Source organism: Phyllostomus discolor, chromosome 8, assembly GCF_004126475.2.
Source record: "Phyllostomus discolor isolate MPI-MPIP mPhyDis1 chromosome 8, mPhyDis1.pri.v3, whole genome shotgun sequence".
In the NCBI taxonomy this organism is placed as follows: domain Eukaryota; kingdom Metazoa; phylum Chordata; class Mammalia; order Chiroptera; family Phyllostomidae; genus Phyllostomus; species Phyllostomus discolor.
In genome coordinates this window covers 95,796,482-95,819,353 of record NC_040910.2, presented here as the reverse complement: position 1 = coordinate 95,819,353, position 22,872 = coordinate 95,796,482, and the positions used below count along the sequence as shown (strand labels likewise).

General features: G+C 49.0%; 1 protein-coding gene across 4 annotated transcripts; it reads right to left on the bottom strand.

Moving 5' to 3' along the window:
* Positions 1 to 1,183: 1,183 nt before the first annotated feature.
* Positions 1,184 to 11,359, bottom strand: MPO (myeloperoxidase). Of its 4 annotated transcripts, XM_036033676.1 has the most exons (14): positions 11,340 to 11,359; positions 11,040 to 11,117; positions 10,793 to 10,886; positions 10,340 to 10,515; positions 10,005 to 10,128; positions 9,774 to 9,903; positions 9,487 to 9,693; positions 8,324 to 8,642; positions 6,325 to 6,485; positions 4,640 to 4,895; positions 3,994 to 4,164; positions 2,984 to 3,221; positions 2,030 to 2,244; positions 1,184 to 1,568 (listed from the first exon to the last, which is right to left on the bottom strand). In XM_036033676.1, exons 2-13 carry the CDS (start codon positions 11,113 to 11,115, stop codon positions 2,037 to 2,039), a joined length of 2,160 nt encoding a protein of 719 aa, XP_035889569.1. In that variant the 5' UTR covers positions 11,116 to 11,117; positions 11,340 to 11,359; the 3' UTR covers positions 1,184 to 1,568; positions 2,030 to 2,036. The 4 variants fall into 4 exon arrangements, with proteins under 4 accessions (XP_035889569.1, XP_035889567.1, XP_035889570.1 ...); XM_036033674.1 differs by lacking the exon at positions 11,340 to 11,359 and having other exon boundaries at positions 11,040 to 11,333; XM_036033677.1 differs by lacking the exon at positions 11,340 to 11,359 and having other exon boundaries at positions 1,185 to 1,289; positions 11,040 to 11,333.
* Positions 11,360 to 22,872: the final 11,513 nt, after the last annotated feature.

The following is a 22,872-nucleotide window of genomic DNA, read 5'->3' as shown; positions in this document are numbered from 1 at the left end:
GTTCCAGGAAAAGAAACAATGGCCATAGAAGGGAAAGAGAGGGGGCTTGGGAGAATGCCAGGGGATCAAACAGGGAGGAAACCCAAGCCTGGCTTCCCGACATCTAGAGTTAATTTTCCTCCCAGAGACCCTTCTGGGAAATGCCCTCTTCTTCTAGGGCAGATCTCAGAGCCTGGCAGACCTCTAGGGGGCCCTTCTAGAATATTCCTCATGCTGCTACCCAATACATATTCGTGTGTGTGTGTGTGTGTGTGTGTGTGTGTGTGTTTTATATGACCTTCTGGGTAAGGTCAGCCCAGCCAGGGCCTCCAGGTCCCCCAACTGGCAGGGTGGGGACGAGGGTGGGAGGTACTTAACCATCCTGTGGGAAGAGCCCAGGGGCCAGAAGACCTGAGCTACCGCCCTGGCTCTGGTACCCACTTCTTCAAGGCCTCAGATAAGCCCCTTCACACCTCTAAGCACCCTGCTGGTCACCTGTGAACTGAAGATAAGCAGTGTTTATCCTGCTGTGGTGAGGTCCTGATGTGACCTGGGGCTCCTATGGGTACATTAGCTCTAGCGCCCTACACACTTTCCAGCTCTCAGCTGCAAGTGGCCCTCCCTAAAGGTGGGAAGGAGGGGGAGGGAACCCATCTTTCGGATAGAAGGGTCACACTCCAGGCAGTAGGGGAATACCCTCCTTCCCTTGTTGCAGCTCTGGCCACAGAAAGCCATGACTGAGGAGTCCCCTGTGGGAGGGCCCAGGAACCACCGTGCCAGGCTACAGAGATGCAGGATCCAGACGTCCCTTCCACCACACCTCTGCTCTTGACCCGTTGCAGGACAGCGTTTTGTCCCCTCTATTTTCCAGTACCTGACACAAGCCTGATACAGAGTGAGCATGCAGCAAATATTTACTAGAGCAATGAATGAACACACGGACTTGGTAGCCACCATTCCTGGTCTGCAGGTGGTGTGAGAGGAATGTGAAGGAGGAAGGCCTTCTCAGTTTGGCCCAGCCCCCAGGCGTCTAAGAACTGACTGCTTCCCACCTATGGATCAGCCAAAGGAAGACTCCTGGATATCCTCACACACACCCCCTGCCCCCAGTTCAGAAAACGCAGGGCCCTGAGGCACAGGCCACACCGGTTCGAGTTCAGAGCCCAGAGCAAGCCTTAGGCTGAGACTCTAGCCCCACTGCAGACACAGACAGAGGGACGATCCCCATCAGTTCTACTTTATTATGAATGTCAGGTACAAAAAAATGATACAAAAGGGCCAATGTGCCCCAGCTCCTCGCCAGGCAGCTCCTGCGAATAAGCAAGAGAACAGAGTAAAGAAGAAAAAAGGGAGCCATGGACTGACTGAGCCCAGCTCACCTGGGCCCATAACTCGACCACCACACACAGCCCAGCTGCCAATGGCCATTCCTGCAGGGGTTCCTGGTTCACCTCGCTAGCCAGGACATTGTAAAGGTGTAAGGTCCATGAGGGAAGAAACGATGTCTGACTCTGTTTGCCATGCCTAGCACAGTGCCTGGCAGCTAGTAAGTGCTCAATAGTCGCAGAACTAAAGGAGGCAAATGAACCCTGTGAGCAGACATGACAGCTGTAATAGCAACTGTTTTATTATTCACAAAGAAGTAAATTCAGGCTTAGCGAGGTTGAGGAACGTACTCAAGGTCACACAGCTGGTAAGAAGCTGGACAGGCATTTGAACCCAAGCAGTCCTGCTCCTGAGCCTGTGCTAATCCCCAATCCACTCTGCTGCCTCCCGTATATGTAATACTCACTGAAACAACAAACACACACTCACTAAATCACACACGTACACAACACACAGCACAGTACCCATGTTCACAGATAACACATACACACATAATGCAATATATACACACTATGCATGTCTGCACACGTACGAATGAATGTCTAGTCGTTCGTCTTCTCAGCCGGCACCCAGAACAGGGGTGGCTCGCCTAGGGAAGGGAAATCTGTGGCTGCAATGGCCAGCCCAGGTGTCCCCAGCCTTCACCTCAAAGAGCACCCCTTACCCAGGCTCTAGTCTGTGCTTCTCCAGGAAGACAGGTCCAACGCAGGAAGTTTACTGCAGTTGACGAAGTCCCGAGGGAATGTGTTGGACATGAAGATGTTGTTCTTGGACACAGTGGTGATGCCAGTATTGTCACAGATGATGCGAGGCAAGCAGATCTTGGCCAGAGCCTGCTCCTGTTTCTTGCTGAATACACCCTTGTTCTGCCACCAAAACCTGCACGAGAACACCCATGGACACTGTGCTGAGACTGATCTGGGCTGGAATGGCATCAGCTGGCTTGAGCCACCCTCTAGATGCAAAAGGGCCGCAGCAGACATAGCTCCATAGCACAGGGGTGCTCCAGGTCCTCAGGCGGCCAAGGGTTTTCAAGCACGTGAAGCCTCACTCACCGCACAGTGTAAAGCCCAGCTACCCAGATGGCTTCACCCCAGCAGCCTCTGGGGCATCACTAATGCTGGACAGGGGGCTGGGCTTATACTCATCCACGAAGCCTGTGCCCCAGCCAGAGCTGTACCCATGGGGGTGGAGAGAATCTTGGGGGTGTTTCTGATTTGTCCACCCAAAGAAGGACACCTTTTCTAATCTTCCCAAAAGCACAACACAGGTTCGGTGAGAACTAGGGGTTCAGCTGTCAGAACCATGATGAAAGGACACAGGAGAAGCCAGGATGGGACTGTTCAGTAGTGACTGACGGCACCATGGCTGCACCCTCATACACGGAGAAGTAAAGAGGGGCATTTTCACTGTCTTCCCTCCCTCCCAACCAGGAGTCCACTGCACCCCCAACAGGTTCAGGGCACATTAGGGATGACCCTGAAGCTCCCTGGAACATGCTGGGTCGTCACGGATTCCTTCTAGCCCTTCATTTCACCACAAAAAGTGGGGCCCCAAGACATCTGGAACAGGCCCAGGGCCACACAGTGTGCCTGGACCCCTCCGCCTGTCTCCTCACCGATCGCCATCACGGAGGTGCCTGAACTGGGTCCCTATGATGCAGGCGAGGAGCGGCCCCACACGGCCATTGCGATTCAGGGGCTCGGCCACGCCACCGATCCAGATATCAATGTTGTTGGGTGTGCCGTACTGCCCCATCAGCTTCCTTGCCAGTTTTATGTTCTTCAGCACTGTGCCCAGCTCGCCCACTGTTTGGGGCTGCGGCAGCCCACAGAAGCGCCTCCAGGCATTGTACCCTGCATGGGGGAAGAGGAGAGGTGGCTGTGGGTGCATCTTAGGAAATCCCCCTTCCAATACACCAAGGTTATATACAGAGTCATGGCAGGGCGGGGAGGACACAGAAGGGCTTCTCCCAGGCTATAAACCTCTGGGGAGCCCTGCAACCTTGGCCCAGACCAAGGGTACAGCTAGGTCGTTCCAGGACCCACTCTGTCTTTCCCTTGCCCTCCCACCCACGGGCACATCCTAAATGGCCATTACTCCTGTCAGGTCCAAAAATAACGACATCTCATCGTCCCCCTCTGGAAATCTTAGGTCTGTGAGGGGTGAAGTGTGTGTAAGAGGCTCAGCCACACTGGCTTACCCATGACACAGGCACAGGCTTTGAGGTTAGGCTGATTTGGGTTCTAATTCTTGCTCTGTCACTGACTTGGCTGAAGAATCTAAGCAAGCAATCCTCTGCTTATCATCAGTAAAATGCAAGTGATAATGCTTTCTTCCCCTCAGAGTTCATGTGAAATGAAGCAAAACAAAAGGATGATGGAAACTGCTTTTCAGTCTATGGGGATTAGGGGGCTTGATGTTATTATTATGACACTCCATGTTTAAGGGGTACAGCAATGCAGAGGAGGACAGGAGTTGCTGAAAATGGACCAGGCAAGCCCAAGGAGAGGTAGGTGCCTGACCTCAGACCGATTCCTAAGAGCAAGATGCTGGGCCTGGGGGACCTCTTGGGCAGCTGGGCACACTGGAGAGAGGATAGGGGAGGGGGATCCTGCAGCCTCTCACCTGGGAGACCATGGTCCCGGCTGCGCTGCATGTTTAGAGCGGGCAGGTCCAGCCCGATCCTCATGATCTGCACAAACAACCGCTCCCGGATCTCATCCACCACAATTTGGTTCTGGCGATTCAGCTTGGCAGGAGTGGCCATGAGGCCCCGGAGGATGGGGTCAATGCCACCTGGGGGCAAGAGGAGCAAGGCTGGGGAGAGGGTCTGGCTCACTCTCAGAGCTCAGACAGGAGTCAGGCATAAGTCCAAGGTAGGGTCGGGTGGGTTGCAGAAGTGGGCTGGGCATATGCGGATCCTGGTGCCAAGGGGGCCCCAAAAGGAAGGTCCTCACTGGGGCATCAAGGTCTCATGGGATTATGCTGTCCAGATGGGCAAGGTTGGGGTGTTCCCTACAACCTCTGGCCTCCTGGGTCACTGAGAGTCACAACACACAGGGAGCAGCCAGCTCCCTGTGAGTGCTCTCTGCCCATTCTTTATTGTTAGATGTAGAAGCAGAGTCAGGTGAACTGAGGCTGGCAAGTCAGATCAGATCCCCCAAAATGGAAGGAAAGGGGATTGATTCTGCTCTAGTTCCCTGTGGCCAAGCCCGCTCCTACCCCATGCTCAGCTGCCAGCCCACTCTCTCCTGGCCTAGGTCCCACTCACCTTCCAGCACGACCCTCCACGAGGCAAAAAAGACCTGGCTGAGTGGAACACGGGGGTTGGGCCCCATGGGCCTATACTGATTATCCAGGCGGAACATGAAGGGTTGGATGAGGGTGTGGCCATAGCGGAAGGCGTTGGTGAAGACGTTGGCAATACGGGGGTCCACAGAGTCATTGTAGGAGCGGTACTTGGGCAGGTACTTCTTCATGGCTTCTGGCCCCAGCACCAGGGGCAGATAGTCCCGGTAAGTGATGATCTAAAGAAAAAGGCACTCAGACTGGCCTCTCTCCTCATCCATCCCTTCAGAGTCTTCACCTCCTCCTGGCCTGAGGGATCCTCCTCATCCATCTATGGCCAGAAAACCACCTCCTACAGCACTAGGTCTAGGTCTAACAGAGTGGCACCAAGGGGCATAAACAGAGTTCTTGCCTGCTGTGTGACTGTGGGCCAGTTGTTAGCCTCTCTGAGCCCTAGTTTCTCCAATGTAAATTAAGGTTAATTATGCTCCCCTCTGCACTTGAGGATTAAATAACAAAGGTCTTTGTTGGTCATTGATAGCTCCCTTGACTTTGAGTTATCAATGTCTCATTTCCCCTACTAACTTATAAGCTCCTTGAGGGCAATACTTCTATCTCATTTCTCTTGGAATTACTCAGTGCCCAGCAAGTACCTGGCTCATAGTAGGGTTCAGTCTCTGACTGTGGAAAGAGGGGAGGCAAGAAGGAAAAGGGCTACCCTAGATGACTTCCCCCAGTGAAGAGGGGATATAGAACAGTAGCACTCTAGATTCTGGACTCTGGAATTTTCTCTGAGGCTTAAAAGAATCCCATTTAACTTCTTAGTGCAACTCAAAAACTTACCTTCAGCACCTGCAACTTTCTCCTCCTCCAGAGTTTTAAAAAGGTTGCCTCCCTGTGTGTGTGTGTGTGTGTGTGTGTGTGTGTGTGTGTGTGTCTTCAGGAGAAAATGGGGGAACTGGAGCATCAGAGTTGGAAGGGAAAAGCAGGAACAATGCCCAGGGATAAATGAGGTTAAGGAGATGAGGTGAGCTTTGACAAAGCCAAAAGGAACAGGTGAGGGGTAAGGAGCCAAGGGTGACAATGAGGTGAAGGAAAAGAGAGGCATTTATTGAACAGCTGTCATGTACTAGGCACTTGTTTTTTTTAAGATTTGATTTATTTATTTTTAGACAGAGGGGAATGGAGGGAGAAAGAGGAGAGAAGCATTGATGTGAGATAGAAACATCAATCAGCTGGATAGCCTAGGTGCCCAACTGGGACTGAACTGGCAACCCAAGCGTCTTCTCTGACTAGGAACTGGGAATCGAACTGGTGACCTTTTGCTTTGCAGGATGATGCCCAATGAACTGAGCCACACCAGTCAGGGATATTCACCAGGCTCTTTAAACCAGTGATTTAACCCTCCCAATTTCATTCCCAATGGACAGAAGGGTAAAAAGGAGAACAAGCCTGGGAGGGGATGTAAGGCAAGCAACCCTTGTCAGGCATTTAGTAACTTTCAGGTGCTTTCTTGTATGTCCTTAATCTTTACAGTATCATGAATAAAGAAACTGAGGCTCATGAGGATCAAGTTGCCCACTGTCAGACAGCCAAGAGGTAGTGGAGGCATGTTTGGATCCTAACTCTGCTCAAACACTGGCGTCACTGAATCTCAGGACTGCCTACCTGGATCATGGCTCCCACAATCTTCCGGGCTTCCTGGTAGAGCCTCTCTCCATTCCAGCGAGGGTTCAGGCGCTTGAGCTCTGTGGCCAGCCGGTTGTGCTCCCTCAGAAAGAGTGTGTGCATGGAGGTGAGCTCGGGCATCTCACTGGAGCGCAAATCCCCTTCGGGAAGCAAAAGCTACCATCACTCTTAAGACCTCCATCTCAGAAAGGACTTGCTCTGCTGGAACGCTCTCCCCTGAAATGCCTCCTACCCAGCCCACCTCTCTACCCATCCTTCTGCAAGATGTTCAGATCACACCTCCCCTGCCCTGATACCCTGGGCCACCATCATAGCTTCTTCCTTGGTTTAAGGGCACTGCTGGTCAGAGATGTTCACTCAATAGGCATGAGATCTGACATATGATTTGCCACCTTCCTGTACACGCGAGTGGGAGCTCCCTGAAAAAAAAGGCTTGCTGTCTTTTGCCTTTTTGTGTCTGACCCTCTCGTCCAACACATACATATAGACATGGGGTTTAACAGAATGCTCAGTACACAGTAGTAGAGCCATGAACACTGCCTGGTTGACTTATTCTTTTGATTCAGGGAAGGCCAAAAAGTAACATGCCTACCAGCACTCCCTGTGTCCTGCCCACGTCAGACACAGCCAACGATGATGGTGCTCTCTCTTGCTAAAATTGGATGCAACCTGAGAATCCTTCTCAACACAGGACTCTAGAAAATCACTACCACCTGATCAGAGTTGCTGCCCTTACTACACACTAATTGCGCAGCTTGCTCAGGGAAGGGGGCGAGGAAACAGGATGTTTAAAGTCCACACCTGAGACTCTTCAACAAAACTGAGTTAGATCCTTGATCCTTCTAGTCCTCCCCAGCCCTTCTCTGAAGGGCCTGAGGCCATTTCAGCAGGACACTGGGTTTAGTCCTCACCAGCTCTTGAGGCTGGTGGGAAGAAAATTCCATGAGAACAGCTTTTCCATCCCTTTAGCTGCCGGAGGTCATGATGATCCAGGCCTGGGCAGTCATGACTGGCTGAGGAGCTCAGCTCTTCCTAGGGAAGTCCACACTGGCACTGACCTTGAATCTCCTCCCCCAGGCTCAGCCACTGGAAACCACCAGGAGGAGGTGTTGGGAGGTCAAAGGGAAGGGCCTTGGGCTAAACTGCTGGCCTTACATTAAAAAACATTGGAGTAAATTATACAATTGTCTAACCACTATGCCGTAAACCTGAAACTAATACAAAATAATATTGAATGTCAACTGTAATTAAAGAACAAAATATTAAAAGTCAATAAAGTCCAAGACAAGAGACCCAATGAAAAAATTTGGAAAATTTCTGGGCATTGGCACCATCACTGCCTCAGTAGTGGCAGTGCTGCCCCAGGGCTGCCCCAGGGCTGCCAGCTGTTTAAATTTCAGCTCCTGTTCTTGCTTATTAACAGGGAGTCAAGATGGGCAGGAAGTGATATTCTGGAGCAGCACTGTCCGACCAATGAGAATGTTCTACAGCCTGTGAGGCTACTCAGCATGGGAAATGTGGCTAGTGCAGTGGAGAAACTGAATTTTTAATGTACATTAATTCACATTAACTTAAATATAAATGCAAATAGCCACATGTGGCTAGTAGGTACCTAATTAATGATATGGTGCAAGAGGGTGAGGGTCCCACATTGCTCTCTGTCCCTTTAGTTCCCTGTCCTTCAGGACCTCCACTCTCCTTTCTGCCAGAGTCCGGAGGGAAAGAGAGAGACAGAGAAATGGATGAACAGAGGCTCCTCAACCATGCCTGGGTCTCATTCTTAGATGTGAGTTTTTGTTTCTTGTTTTTTCCTTTCTGGCTCCAGCCAACTTGTCACCAAGGCAACTGGATTAATATCATGATGCTGGTGAGGGCAGAATCTCTCTAAATGCAAACCCACAAGCTGCTTACAAATAGGCCTGCTGTGGCTCCAGCAAGGAACGCCCCTGTGCCATCCTAGGTCCCTGCTCAGCCTGACCTGCCAGGAAGCAGGGGATGCGTGCGGAGCGGTTGGTGAGGAGGCAGGGGTCGTCATGCAGGTTGTCGAAGGGCAGCAGGGCCCGGCCATTGTCAGTGTATTGGTTGTTGACCTTCATCAGCCCCAGCTGGCTGGTCGTGTTGCGCAGCTTCATGGCCAAGAATTCCTCACTGCCGTACACCATGCTGGCGTCCAAGAAGGAGGTGAGGGCGTTGATCTGGTTGCGGATGGTGATGTTGTTCCCTGTGCAGGCAGGGCAGGAGCGGAAGAACGGGATGCAGTCCTGTTGGTTCTTGATGCGGGGGTCATTGGGCGGGATCTGTGGCAGAGAGGGAGACTGAGCCAGCTCACCAAGGCAGGGATAGTAGGTAGGAGTGACTCTCTCCCTGTCCACCTTCCTGAAGGCCTTGATCCCACCTTGGAATCCGCCTGTAGCCCAAGACCAAAGGAGGAGACCCAGACACCAAAACAAGGGTCCCTCGGGACCCCTGGCTCCGTCAGACTACAGGGAGACCTGTCAAGGCCCATAAGGGGTCACTGTCTGAGGTTCCATGTGCGGAGTGCTTCTGAGTTTCTGGGGTGAGGACTGGAATGCTGGACTAGGGAGTGTGGGGCTCATGCAGAGAAACCCACCAGTTCTCTGACCCTCCCCCTAACCCTATCTCTCACTCCTTCTTTCCTCTGTGTCTGTTCTGTCCTCCTCTCCCAGTCTGGCCTCTAGGAGAGATCTCTACACTCTCAGCCGGCTCTTCCTCTTTTCCCTTTCCTGTTCGCCCCCTCTCTCTTCTCCTGCCTCTCACTCTGGCCTGTCTTTCTCTCAGATTCTCCTTCCTTCTCTCCTATTCTCCCTACTCACACCAACAGTCCCCTCCCAGCCCTGCTCCAGCTCCACAACCCAGGCTCTACGTAATTGGGCTGCTGGAAGGTGCCCCTTTGTGCAGAGGAAAGAGGAGTGAGCACCGGGTGCCACGTGCAGAGGTTTGAGGTACAATGGGAAGGTTAGCAGATGCAGGGGCGGGGGTGGTGGGGGGAGGCAGGGCAGGGCCAGGCTTCCAAAGGAGCTAAGGAAGGAAACCTGGGCACAGAGGGAGGTGGCCACTTCTAGGAACGATGCCCAGTTTCTCCACCCTGCAGGCAGTGGCTGGACGGCAAGAAGTGGGCACCTTGAGAGGAAAGCAGGGTGGCTGCTGCAGGCAGCTTGTCTCGCAGTTAACACCACTGACATAGGCGACCCGGAGGGACGGATCAGGGGCCAAGTCGAGGTCGTGATCAATCAGCTGGCCCCACTGCATGAATATGAGCGAACGCTGTTGGTCCCGGGTCAGCTGCTCCGTAGGGAAGCGCACGATGGCGTTGGAGACGGCGCGAGCCTGCTGGACACAGAGGGTTAGGGGCTGGCTGCCTGCGCGCCGCTGGGCCTGGCCTCGCCGCCCTTCCAGCCAGCGCTCACCAGGGGCACCGGGAAGCCGCCGCGCTTGACCCCGGGCGTCCAGCCGTAGGGAAGCGAGAAGCCGTCCTCGTACTCAGCCGGCAGCCAGCGCGCAAAGGCGCGGTTGGAGGCGCCCAGCGTGGGGCTGCGTCTGCGGAGTGAGGGCAGGGTGTTCACTCAAGGTGGCGCCGCGGGTGGGCCTGGACCGGACCCCACCCTGAGCCGAGGGCCCGGCCCCCGCGCGGCACACACCTGTTGTTGCACTGCCCCGTGATGGTGCGGTACTTGTCCTTCTCCGGGCACGTCACGCCCACGTCCTGGTAGGCGCAGCCGCTTGACTTGGACAGCAGATTCAGCTGGGCCGGCGTCAGCACGTCTGCAGGGCCGTAGGGGAGGGGGGCAGTGGTATGGGGGCTGAGTACCTCACTTCCTATCCTAGGCTGAGAAGCCTCAGTGAGGGGGGCAGCCTGAGGAAATGGAGGGGAGACTCCCTCGAAGGAGGAGTTGGGGAGATCCCTGGGAAGCAATAGGGTAGCTTGGAGGGGTCACTCGTAGAGCAGGGGCTGGGATTGAAGGGGCAGCAGTACCAGTGACGTTGAAGGGCCCTGACAACAGGGGCCGCAGCTTCTCCTCCAGCAAGCCTAGGGCCACGTGCAAATAGTCCGCAGCCCTCACAGCTTTCCTGGTGGCTGCCACGGGCTGCTTGAAATAAGACAGGAGCTCCATGGGGCTGGCTGAGCCACTGCGAAGCCGCTGCCTGATGCTGCTGGGAGAAGGAGGAGTGAGCCCCAGCCCAGGAGAGGGACACACGGGGCCGATGGAGACAGACTCACCAACAGGAGGAAGGTTTCTCTTTATAAACAGGGTATGGACCTGGGTGTCCAGACAGAAGCAAGGCCGTGGGAGTGGTGGTTTTGAAGGCATTCTCACACACACAGTCTGACAGACAGAAAGAGGGTCCCACCCCACTCCCCATGCCTGCCCCTTTTCCGAAGGCCTGGGCAACCTTGCCCAGAGCTGGGCAATGCCTGGCACCCCACCTTTCCCGTCGCTCCTTGTAGGCCTTGTCCACTAGCCGCTTGGCCTCTTCCATGCAGGTCAGAACCACTGAGGTTTCCACCTTCCCCAGGACAGCTGTCCAGAACAGGGGTCACGAGGTCAGGAATGGGCCCAAAGCACACCCCTTCCCATGAGACCCCAGAGCCAGGATGGCATGTACTGAGGAAGGAATCCCAGAAACTCAGAACCACCCAACATGCCACCTTCCCCTTGCCCCTGATCTGTTACCTGGAGCGGCACCCTCCGAGGGCCCGGGTATGACCAGAACGGCCAGGAGCCCTACCAAGGCTGGGAGCAACTTCATCCCTGAAATAAGACCCCAAGCCCAGTAAGTGTCCAAAGCTCACAGTGCACTTGGGAGAGGGGAGTCCCACTGTTCCTCTCCTCCTGGCCCCTCGCTTGTACTTCCATACCCTGGTCCCTTCTCTATGGGCCCTGCCTATGGTCACAGCCCAGACCACCTTGAGGGAGGGGTCCACAGCGCCCCTCCTTTGCTAGGTCACCCACCCCCCTGCCCCAGGGTCTCACTTCGAAAGTTCACCTAGCACTGGCAGCACCCTTCAGCTGAATCTAGGCTTTTATGTCCTCCAGGCTGGGGGAGGGGTGGGGCAGCGAGGCCCACCCCTAGAGACTGAACTCTCCTCCCCCAGTGGGGCTGGGAGACTTGGAAAGAGGTGCCTGATATGAGGGAGGGAGGCGGGAAAGGAGAGCCCAGTACTGTCCGCAGGGTTTCTCTCCCCGTTGTGCGCCTGGTCCAGTGCTGTCCCCAGGGGGTACAGACAACTGTAGCCCCTCTCCCAAATTCTGATTAAACCTAGAATCCAGGGTTCCCTTGAAAGGGACAAAAGTCAGGAACCAACAGAGAAGCTCTCTCCTACCCCAGAGGAGGAGGGAAAGTAAAGGGGAGCCCTAGCTTGATGATAGTCCGATTAGCCCAGGGGGATGGCCCCTACCCCAACAGTAACCTAGCCCCTGTGGCCATCCCTGGTGGGCAGCACCCCATTCTTGGTAAGGGCTAAAGGGACAGGATATCTGGATGGAGACCGTTGGATTTCACAGGAAAGAGGACCCTGGGGGCTACCCCAGGCTCAGGACCAAAGTAACTTCCTCTCTCCTTCTCTTCCTCCCTTTTCTTCTCCACTTTTGGTAGGGGCTGCCTCCAACACCCTGCCACCTGCTCCCAGATACCAGGAGCCAGCGGGGCCGGCTGTAGTTAGTGGTCAGTAGGGCGATGCAGCCCAAGGCTGCTCTGGGACAAGACCAGCGCAGTTAGGACTAGGGTTAAACTTTGGGCTCATCCTGACACAGAAAGGGGGAAGTTTCTCTCCTGAAGAAGGCTTGCAGAGGGGCTGCCATTCTCAGGCAGGAAAAGTAGCCCATGACTAAAAGCTGTGTTTGGCTACCTCCTGGGACCTCATCAGGCTGGGCACATGCCCACCATGCTCCCATGTCCTGTTGGATCTAGCCAGACTCCTATTCCAGCCACCGGCCTGCCCTCACGCTTGTCTTCTATGTCCAGATCACATCTTATTGGCCAAGGAACAAGGGACAACAGCACACTGAGAACACCTCCCCAGGGGACCCAGAGACCCTGTCACCCACTGGGAGGTGGAGCCCAGGGGCCCATTAGAGAGCAGCCATCCTCCCAGGCTTGGTCTGCCGGGGTCTGACTAAGTGTGAACTTAGACAAGCGACTCTGTGAGTCAGGGGCTACAGTTCTACAGAATGCTGCAAATACTTTTCAAATCCTATAAGTAATATATTTCCATTCACGAAAAGTTATAGAACACTAGCAAAAATAAAAATAAATCAAAATTACTTATAATGAAGTGAGGTTATGGATAATTTTTTTCTTTCCAAGTGTGTTATTGTTTTTCACATAAGTAAGAAACAAGAAGGAAAGTAAGTTCCCATAATCCCATCATTCACTGATAACCTCATTTCATAATTTGATATCTTATGTGTAAATATAATATGTATTTTTAAATAGTAACAAGAGCATACTTTAAACATTGTTTTATAAACCTACCCTCAGTACCTAACAACTTAGCCTAGACATCTCTTTATGTCAATAAAAATATAGGTTCACACCCTGGCTGGCGTAGCTCAGTGGATTGAGTGCGGGCTGTGAACCAAAGTGTTGCAGGTTCGATTCCCAACCAGGGTACATGCCTAGGTTGCAGGCCATGACCCCCAGCAACCACACATTGATGTTTCTCTCTGTCTTTCTATCTCCCTCCCTCCCCTCTCTAAAAATAAATAAATAAAAATCTAAAAAAAAAAGATCTTATAAAAAATATATAGGTTCACTTCATTTTTATGTTTGCATAATATTTGTATATGAAATACTATGATTTACTCAGTAATTCTCTCTTGATAGATAGTTGAGTTCTTTCCTATTTCCACTGTTATAAGCAGCACTAGGGTCAACCTCCATGGAGTAAAATTTTTAGTCACATCTTCAATCATTTTCTAAGGCAACAAGTTCTAGACATAAAATTGCTGCATACATATTTGGGTAGCCACATTTTTACGGCTTTTTTAAAAAACTGCCAAATGGCCTCGTGGAGATTGCACTTCACTGTCCCATTAGCCACACATGGGAGCACCTATTCCCAACACCCTCATCAACTCTGACAATCAGGGTCCTTTCCCTCTTTTAGGGGACCTGAAAGGCTCAAGAGGGAAGAGACATTTAATACAAGACCCTCTTAGCACAGATGAGAAAGATGGAGCCCAGGGAAAGAAATAACTTTGCCGAGGGCAGTGGAGTGGCGCAGTGCAGAATAATCTGGCTGTCAGGTCTCTCGACTTCCACACGAGCACTCTTTACCCGATGGCCTCCACACACTCTTCCTGACCTTTACCTCGGGCACTTATTCAACAGGCATTCACCAAGCCCTTGCACGTGCCAGGCAGGTACTGAGCTGGTCACTGGGGGTACTCCACTGAACAAGCTTCGTTCTCAAGGATTGCCACAGGAAGATGCAGAAAGGCAAACTGGTGGCACCCAAAAGCTTTGTGCAGGGCTATTTAGAAGCATCAAAGAACAGCACTTGGACCAACTGGAGGGACCTAGGAAAGCTTTCTTGAGGAGTTGGAGGTGGGGACTATCTTGAAGAATGTTTAGAAGTTGAGCATGTAGACACAGAAAGGAAGAACATTCTGGCCCCGGAGAATGACGCAGCAAAGGCCTTGACACAGTGAGCCTCATGCAGCCCACTGTACCAGTGGGTGAGGGTGTGGCAGGAGGAGGCTGGCGAGGCAGACAGAGGACCCAGCACTCTCTGACCTACTGAGAAGTTATTGTCCTGAAGGCTCCGAAGAGCCATAGAGGCTGTGCAGTGAGAGGTGACAGTGTTATTTAAGAAAGCTCACTTGGGCAGCAGAGTGGAAGGTACACTGGGGTGGCAGCGGAGGCCAAGGGCTGGCCAAGCCCAGAGGTCAAGGGCTGGACAGGAGGCCTCTTAGTGATTCATGAGCCTCAAGAGGCAATGAGGCAATGAATGTTTGAAAAACTAAAGCCTTTTCAAAGAGTGATGTGAAAATCCCCTTCGCTCTCTCCCCACATGGAGGCGGGAGAATTCTCAAGATGTATAACCTCCAAACCATCTACCTTTGGCTCAGGGCTGGCACTGTGGACCTGCATTTGTCTATGGCTTTAGCCCATTTCCAACCAATGAATGACCCAACCAGGATCACTACATGGCTGCCCAGCGCACCTCTGTTGATCCCTTACCTGGGTCCTGTTTGTCTGGCCCAAGTGTATTGGAAGCTCAAAGGGCTTCCCAACACGCAGAGGAACCAGAAGGAGAAATGCCTGCCTGAGGAGCTATTCTGAAGCTAGATTTATCCCATAAATTACCCCCTAGCTCCCCGCCCTAGGGTGGCCTCTGGAGGACACTGCTGGGACTGCTGCCCCTCAGGACTATAGTCCTCTGAGGGTGTCCCCCCACCCACCTACACGCAAGTATCCCTACCCCTAAGGTGAAGTCCAACTGCCTGTGGGATAACGGGCCCTCTCTGCTACTGCTTGCAACACAGCTTGCTCTTTCTTCACGCTCTCTGGGGAACAATTCAGTTAGGATTACAGCCAGATTTCCTGTGTGCGTGTGCGTGTGGTTGGAGAGCAGAGGCTGTGGAAGCTGGGGAGCAGGTTGTGGGGGCAACGACTCCTCAGGCACATCAATTGCACCCGGTCCAAAGGCCCTGTTTTCTCTTTACCTTTCAAGTTCTTAAAATTACTGTTGAATTATACAGGTCATCCTTGGAGCTGGTTTGAACAAAATTAAAATATCACAGGTCACGTTAAAGCTCTCTGTGGATTGGGGTATCTCACCATCGCTGATTCTAGTCCCCTTCCTCCACTCCTGAGACATAAAAAACTGGTCATTTCTGTGTTTGTCCTTCCAAACTTTTTCCTTTACATTCATTTATGTATATGGATCAGTGGGAAACATTCTTCGGCCTTTATTTTTCCCTAAATGCTATCCCATTATACACACGGTTTGGCAATGTGCTTCTCTCACCCAACAACACATCTTGCAGATCTACCATGTACGAGGTAGACGCCAGCCTCACTTTGTAACTGGTACGTACCATGCTTTAATGGAGTTATCCCTCCACTATGTGGCCATTCCTCTGCTGATGGAAGTCTCATTCTTCCATTTTTTTCACTAATAAAAACAATGCAGCAAGACTCCTCTTTGTACCAAATGTTCTCCAGGGTGAAGGTTCAGAAGTGGGCCACAGGGTTTGTGCATTTGAAGTTTTTAATAGATATTGCCAAAGGGTCCTCCAAACTTTGTAAAACTCTCATGGGCAAAGATCAGAATCACCGTACTGGATCAATGTTTATTTCTTTGATTAATAGTGAGATTGAGCACCTTTTTATTTGTATTACCTTTTCTATAAAGTTCCTGTATTTGGTTTTATCCATTTTCCTATTGGATTGTCACGTTTTTTATTGATTTATAAAAGATGTTATATATTCTGGACAAACACTAATCTCTCAGCTGTTATGTGTGTTGGTTTTTTCCAGTCTGTCACTTTTCATTTATCTTTTTTATAGGATTTTAATTTTGATGTGGCCAAATTTACAAATCTTTTCTTCTATGGGTTTTTTTTTTTTTCAGACTATGTGAAGAGGATCTCCCTTTGTGCGAGATCATAAACCTATTTCCTGATGTATTCTTCTAATACCTTAATACTTTAATTTTTCACATGTAGATTGCTAAACCATCTGGAATTTTTGTGTGTGAATAGTATAAGGTAGGGAGCTACCTTCAATTTTTCCAAATAAACAACCGACTGTCCCAATGCCTTTAACTGAAGAAGCTGCCACTTCTCCATGGAATTGAGATACTACTTTTATCTCACCAAAAATGTGCGTGTATTATTGTATTCTGCTGATACCTCATTGTCACAATTACGCTAACTTTCTAATAGCTTTTGATCTCTGATAAGATAGTCTCCCTCCTCTTTTTTTCAAAAGAATCTTCAACATTCTAACACATTTACTCTTTCTTATGAATTTTTGAATGTCTAGTTCTATGAGAAATTCTATTGAGATTTTCATTGATATTGTATTCAGTTTATATATAAATTTGGTGACACCACGATATCAATTCTTCCCACCCATGTACATTCATTCATTCCACATCTGTTTACCGGGCACACGCGTGCCTGCACTGCTCTGGTACTGGGCATACAGCAGTCAACAATGAGTCACTCTCGTGGAGTTTATTTCTTAGGTAACACAGTGAGTTTACATGCTTGAGTATATCATTTTATTTAAGTCCATTTTCATATTCTTCTTTGAAATGCTGGTTTCACTTTCTTGGCAGGTTGTTCCTAAATACTTCCTTTTTAAAAAATGTATATAAACTTGGTCATTAAGTTTTTCCACACAACTTGTAAACTCTAAGTATTCTTTCCCTTAAAAGATAAGTATTTTAAAGATTAAAAACTTAGTATGCTTCTTTCAGTTCTGTTTGGCAGGTAGATTCATAGATCCAGAAGGCATTGGGTATTTTTAACCCACCATTTTAGAAAAGTTGCACTCTCTAATGTATAAGGTTTTAAAAATTTAAAGAGTAAATATTCAAACTTTTGTTAGTTAAAATAAAGGTTCAAAAATGTTTTTAGGGTAATATTATAAAGGTAAAGACGAGTTAAATTTCATGGTTATACAAATGTTTAATGGTTATTTAGTTAAGCCCTTTTATACTTGTGGTTATTGGTGAGGATGCCGGGGGGGTAAACTGTTATGAGACAAAGTCCTACAAAAACCACTAAAAATAAAAAGCACTCACTTCAAAGAATTCAAGAGTGTCTTTACCAATAAAATTAGTTAAAGTTTAAAGAGACTAGTGTCCCAGGTTTGATTCCCAGTCAGGGCACATGCCTGGGTTGCAGGCCATGTCCCCCAGCAACCCCACATTGATGTTTCTCTCTCTCTCTCCCCCCCTTCCCTCTCTAAAAATAAATAAAATCTTTAAAAAAGAAGTTTAAAGAGACTGATAAAGCCAGTGCTGGTCAGCTTGTGAGAAAATAAGCGTAAATTGGCCCCGTGCCATGGGATGGCAATTTGGCAATGTCGGTCAAAGCCCAAGATGCACATTTGGTCTGACTCAGCGATTCCACTTCCAGGAAGGAACTCAGGCACTCTTAGGAAAGCACACAGACATTTGCACAAGGGTGTTCACTTCAGCCTCAATTCCAACCACCAAAAGATGAGAAACAAGCCAAATATCCATCAAAAAAGTTTTGCTACATTGTGACACATCCACACCGTGGTGTTTTATCCTGCCTTTAAAATTAACAAGGGGGGTCTGTATGCAACAATACAGGAAGATGTGCTGCCAGAAGAGTAACAAAGCATTATATGCATTTTGATGCAATTCATGTAAAATGCACAAACATACATGCCCTGCACATGCACACATGTATGTGAATATGCATAGAAAATTCTGGAAACTGAGACAGAAGCCTGTTAACAGCGGTTACCTTTGGAGAGGAGGAACTGAAAGGGCTGAGGAGAAGGTTTTTACTTGAAAACCTATGCTTTTCTGTTTGATAGTTTAATAAAGCAAATATAATAATTTGATCACAAAAGGACTAATCATCTCTCCGTCTACCTCAACTGCCCCCTCTCAACGTAGCAGAATTTGATTTTACATGACCAGTGGTTTGGGGTTACTTTTACTTTTGTTTCTTAATGTGAAGCCAGACACTACCAGAGACTGAAATGATAAAGAGCATCCACGTACATGGCACTCAGGAGAAAGAATTTCCTTTGTGGGAGGCTTGGCAGTGTGACTGACAATTTGGCTAAGTATAGAATTCAAGTTCAAATTTCTTTCTCTTCAGCACTTGGAAGATATCGCTCCATCATCTCTACATATCTAGTGTTGCAGTTAGGTTCTCCATTACAAATAGGCTTCCAGTTCCTGAAATAGAGATATTTACTCCTGTTTCGGGAAAGCAGAATTAACGTGGGCTGCAGGATCCATCAGCCCCTAGTGACCATGGAGACACCTCAGAAGGGAGGTATGGAAGTGAAATTGTTGGAGAGCAGAAAATAATAAGAGCTGTGGAAACCCCCAGGGAGACAGAGGGAGCCTGGGACCAAATGAGGGAAACATCTAGAAGAGAGGAGTGCAGGGCCAGGTGTCACCAGCAGGGGGTGCTCTCAACAGAGCTTTCCAGTCCTGCCCTCCTCTCTGCACCATGTGGCCCTGAGTGGATCAGGGCCTGAAGTTATTGCAGGTCAGGAAAACAGCCCCTCAAGGCCCACAGCCTTATGCAGGAGGGGATGTTCCACAGTGAAGCTGGACCCTTGCCAGACTAGGGAATGAAAACAACAGGCCTTGTCCTCTGCCCCGAGGGCCAGAGTATTATGTATGACCTGAGGGGACGTTCTCGCCTTGACAGAGGCACATGGAGACTCCCTGATAGGTAAGGTCCTGTGGTAGAGGGGACGAAGGAAACAAAAAGGATATGAGCCCAGACTGTAACCCTAGAGTCACTCTGCTCTAGGGAATGAGTCCCCCCCAGCCCCACCCCACCCCCTATCTTTGCCTCGTGCACACTCCTCAAACTCAACGAGAGGGACTCAACGTGCTGGGGACTAGGCTTCCATCCTCCTCCTCCCAGGTCATAACCAAGTGGTAGTGATCTCAGGAAAGTATTAATAAGTTAGTGTAACACTCAAAAATTAATCAACAAAATTTACCATAAATATGAAAGAAAAATCACATCATCTCTCATTAGATGTAGAACGATCATTTGACAAAATCCAATGTCCATTACTAATTTATTTTTGAAAACCCTCTCTGCAAAGTAGAAATAGAAGAGAACCTCCCCAAAGCTGATATGGTGTATCTCCAAAAAGCACATTACACACATGATACTTAGTGGTGGAAGACCGAATGCTTTGTCCCCAAGATCAGGAACAAAGCAAGCGTGCCCACTCCTGTTGTGTCTATTTCACATTGTACCGGCGGTCCTGTCCAGCGCAGGGAGGGAGGAAAAGGAAATTAAGGTCCTCAGAATTTGAAAGGAAAAAGTAAAACAGTCTTTGTTCATAATAACATAATCACATATATAGAAAATTCTAAAGAATCTATTAAAAAAGCTATGAGAACTAATAAGTAAGTTTGGTAAGGTTGCAGTATTAAGGCCAAAATTTAAAAAAAAAAGTCAGTTGTGTTTCTATACACTAACAATAAAAATTCAGAAATTGAAATGTAAAATAACAATACCATTTATAATAGCATCAAAAATATTAAATAATGAGGAATGAATCTGACAAGAGATGTGTGAGCTCTGTACTGAAAGCTACAAACCATTGCTAAGAGGCCTAATAAATGGAGAGACATGCTTTGTTCATAGGTCAGAAGACTCAATATTGCTCAAATATCAATCCTTCCCAGACTGATCTAATTGTTGAATATTAATTGCGTCCCTGCCTTAATAGTTGAGAGTCCCTGCAAGGCCGCTGGGTGGGTACTGCTGCCATCTTGGGGGTTTCCGTGAGAGAGGCAGGGGGGACACAGCATGCTACACGTTGCTGGCTCCTCACCTGGGCAGCAACACCAGCTGTTTCTGCCAGCTGTTGCCAGCCACCTGAAGTGCGGCCTGGTCTCTGGTCCAACCTGCCACTCCCACTGTTCTCATCTGAAGGCAGACATCTCGGTACGTGTGCAGGGGTGCGAAAGAGTAGGTTCACAAGTGTAAAGAAATTGATGACAACAAAGAACTCTGTGCCAAAGTGCGCTTGAGTGTAGTCAGTAGAGAAGAAAGTGTAAATAATGAAGGCCAGCAATCAGAGCATTTATGAGATTGTACCTAAGTGCTACTGTGCCCTTGTGACATTCTTTTGAGTTACTGAAGCTATTGTAACTATCTTAACCTTCCTGTCTTTTCCCATACAAACTATTGTAAACCTACCTTTGCCCATTTCTGCATAAATAGAATACTACTCAGCCATACAAAAGGATAAAATATTGCCACTGGCGACAACACGGATGGATCTCGAGACTATCGGGCTAAGCAAAAAAAAAGTCAGATGGAAAAGGACAAGAACCATATGATTTTACGCATATGTGAGACAGAAAACAGAAAGCAACAAGTGAATGAACACAACAGACAAACTCATAGTCCCAGACAACAGAACGGTGGTGACCAGAGAGGAGGGGAGGTGGGGGTAAACTGAGGGAGACTAGACTTTGAGTGGTGAGCACACTAAGCAATATACAGGTGATGTAGTATAGACTTGTACACTCGAAATGTACATGTTACTAACCAAGGTCACTCCAATAAATTTAATTTAAAAATAGGACTTCCTGCCAAGATGGAGGCATAGGTAGAAACCCTTCACTTCCTCGTACAACCAAAAGGAGGATAACAACCAATCTAAAATCAATAAACAACCAGAAGTGCCAGAAAATCAAACTGCATGGAGCTCCAACAACCAAGGAATTAAAGAAACAATCAAACAGAACAACCAGACCGGTAAGAACCCTCGGCGAGGCAGAGGACCACGCAGGCAGGGCCGGCTGGGAGAAAACGCAGCGAGGAGGCAGGCCGTGGAAGTGGGGCTGGCTGCGGGAAGGCAGCAGACTCTGCAGACAGGGCTGGCTGAACAGGAAACTAAGACAAAGCTGACTGTGGACTACAGCAGGTGCCACAGTGGGAGAAACTCCCAGTCTCACCAGAGTTCCTTGGAAAGTGGGCTAGAGACAAGCAGGTGAGCTGCATTGGTCCCTCTCTGGCCCCTCCCCCACAGGCAGTGCCTGCAGCCTGGGTGAATACCTAAGGCCTGCCCCCTTAAAACTTAACAGGTGCGCGGAAATAAAGAAATACGGCCCAAACGAAAGAACAGAGCAAAGCTTCAGAAAGACAGCTAAGCAAGGAGATAGCCAACCTATCTGATGGAGAATTTAAAGCCCTGGTAATCAAAATGCTCACAGAACTGATTGAGCTTGGTTGAAAAATGAAAAAAAACAAAAACAAAAACAAATGAAAGATACCCAAAATGAAATAAAGCAAAATATTCAGGGAACCAACAGTGACAGGAAGGAAACCTGGACTTAAAGCAAAATTGGAACAAAAGGAAGAAATAAACATCCAGTGGGAACAGAATGAAGAAACAAGAATTCAGAAGAATTAAGAGAGGCAGAGGAATCTCTCGGACAACCTGAAACATTCCAATATCCATATTATAGGGGTGCCAGAAGGAGAAGAACAACAGCAAGAAATTGAAAACTTATTTGAACAAATAATGAAGGAAAACCTTCCCCAATCTGGTGGTGGAAAGAGAATTCCAGGAAGCCCAGAGAATCCCAAAGAAGTTGGACCCAAAGAGGAACACACCAAGGCACATCATCATTAAGTTACCCAAGATTAAAGATAAAGAGAGAATCTTTAATGCAGCAAGAGGTAAGGAGACAGTTACCTACAAAGGAGTGCCCATAAGACTATTAGCTGATTTCTCAAAAAAAAAAAAAAAATCTTGCAGGCAAGAAGGGGCTGGAAAGAAGTATTCCAAGTCATGAAAGGCAAGGACCTACATCCAAGATCACTCTATCCAGCAAAGCTTTCATTTAGAATGGAAGGGCAGATAAAGTGCTTCCCAGATAAGGTCAAGTTAAAGGAGTTCATCATCACCAAGCCATTATTATATGAAATGTTAAAGGGACTTATCTAAGAAAAAGAAGATAAAAAATATGAACAGTAAAATGACAACAAGCTCACAACTATCAACGACTGAACCTAAAAGAAAAGAAAAACGATGAAAACAAAAACTAAGCAAACAACTGGAACAGGAACAGAATCAGTGAAATGGACATCACATGGAGAGATTTCCATGGGGAGGGGGAAGGGGGGAGGGGGGGATGGGGGGAAAAGGTACAGGGAAGAAGAAGCATAATTAGTAGGCATAAAATAGACAGGGAGAGATCAAGAATGGTATAGGAAGCAGAGGACTCAAAGAACTTATATGTACAATCCATGGGCATGAACTAAGGAGGGGGAATGCTGGAGGGTTGGGGGGTACAGGGTGGAGGGGGAATAAAGGGGAAAAATTGGGAAAGCTATAATAGCATAATCAATAAAATATACTTAAAATACAAATAATTAAAAATGAAGGCAGACATACTCACTTTTGCCCCTCAGCCCATAGGGAGGAGAATGGGAAACATTCAATCAACCTGGTTACTTCCCACAAGGAACCGAAGCCAATCATGCTGTCAGCAGCCCCCGGAGTGGGGGTCTCTTCTTCTCCGTGTCACTTCCAGGCCTGGAGCAACGTACGGAACTCCCCCACCCGCTCCCTGCTTACAGGGTTCTGAGTGTAATCTCCCGTCTGGTTGTCTTTTCTGGAACCCTGCCATTTCTGGTGGGCTAAGACTTCTTGCTTTCAGGTGGCGCTATGCATGCTGAGTGTTCGCTTCTTTGATTGGGTTTTCTTACATCTGTTATTTCCATGAATGTGGTACAGGGGAGGCACGACTGCAGAATGTGCCTTCTCTCTCTGTTTCCTTCATCCCCTTGCCCA

Coding starts and splice junctions, on each gene's coding strand:
- MPO (XM_036033676.1), bottom strand. CDS start 11,115: ATGAAGTTGCTCCCAGCCTTGGTAGGGCTCCTGGCCGTTCTGGTCATA. Junction 10,887..11,039: donor CTCGGAGGGTGCCGCTCCAG/GTAACAGATCAG, acceptor TGTTCTGGACAG/CTGTCCTGGGGAAGGTGGAA. Junction 3,222..3,993: donor CCGGGACCATGGTCTCCCAG/GTGAGAGGCTGC, acceptor TCCCCCATGCAG/GGTACAATGCCTGGAGGCGC.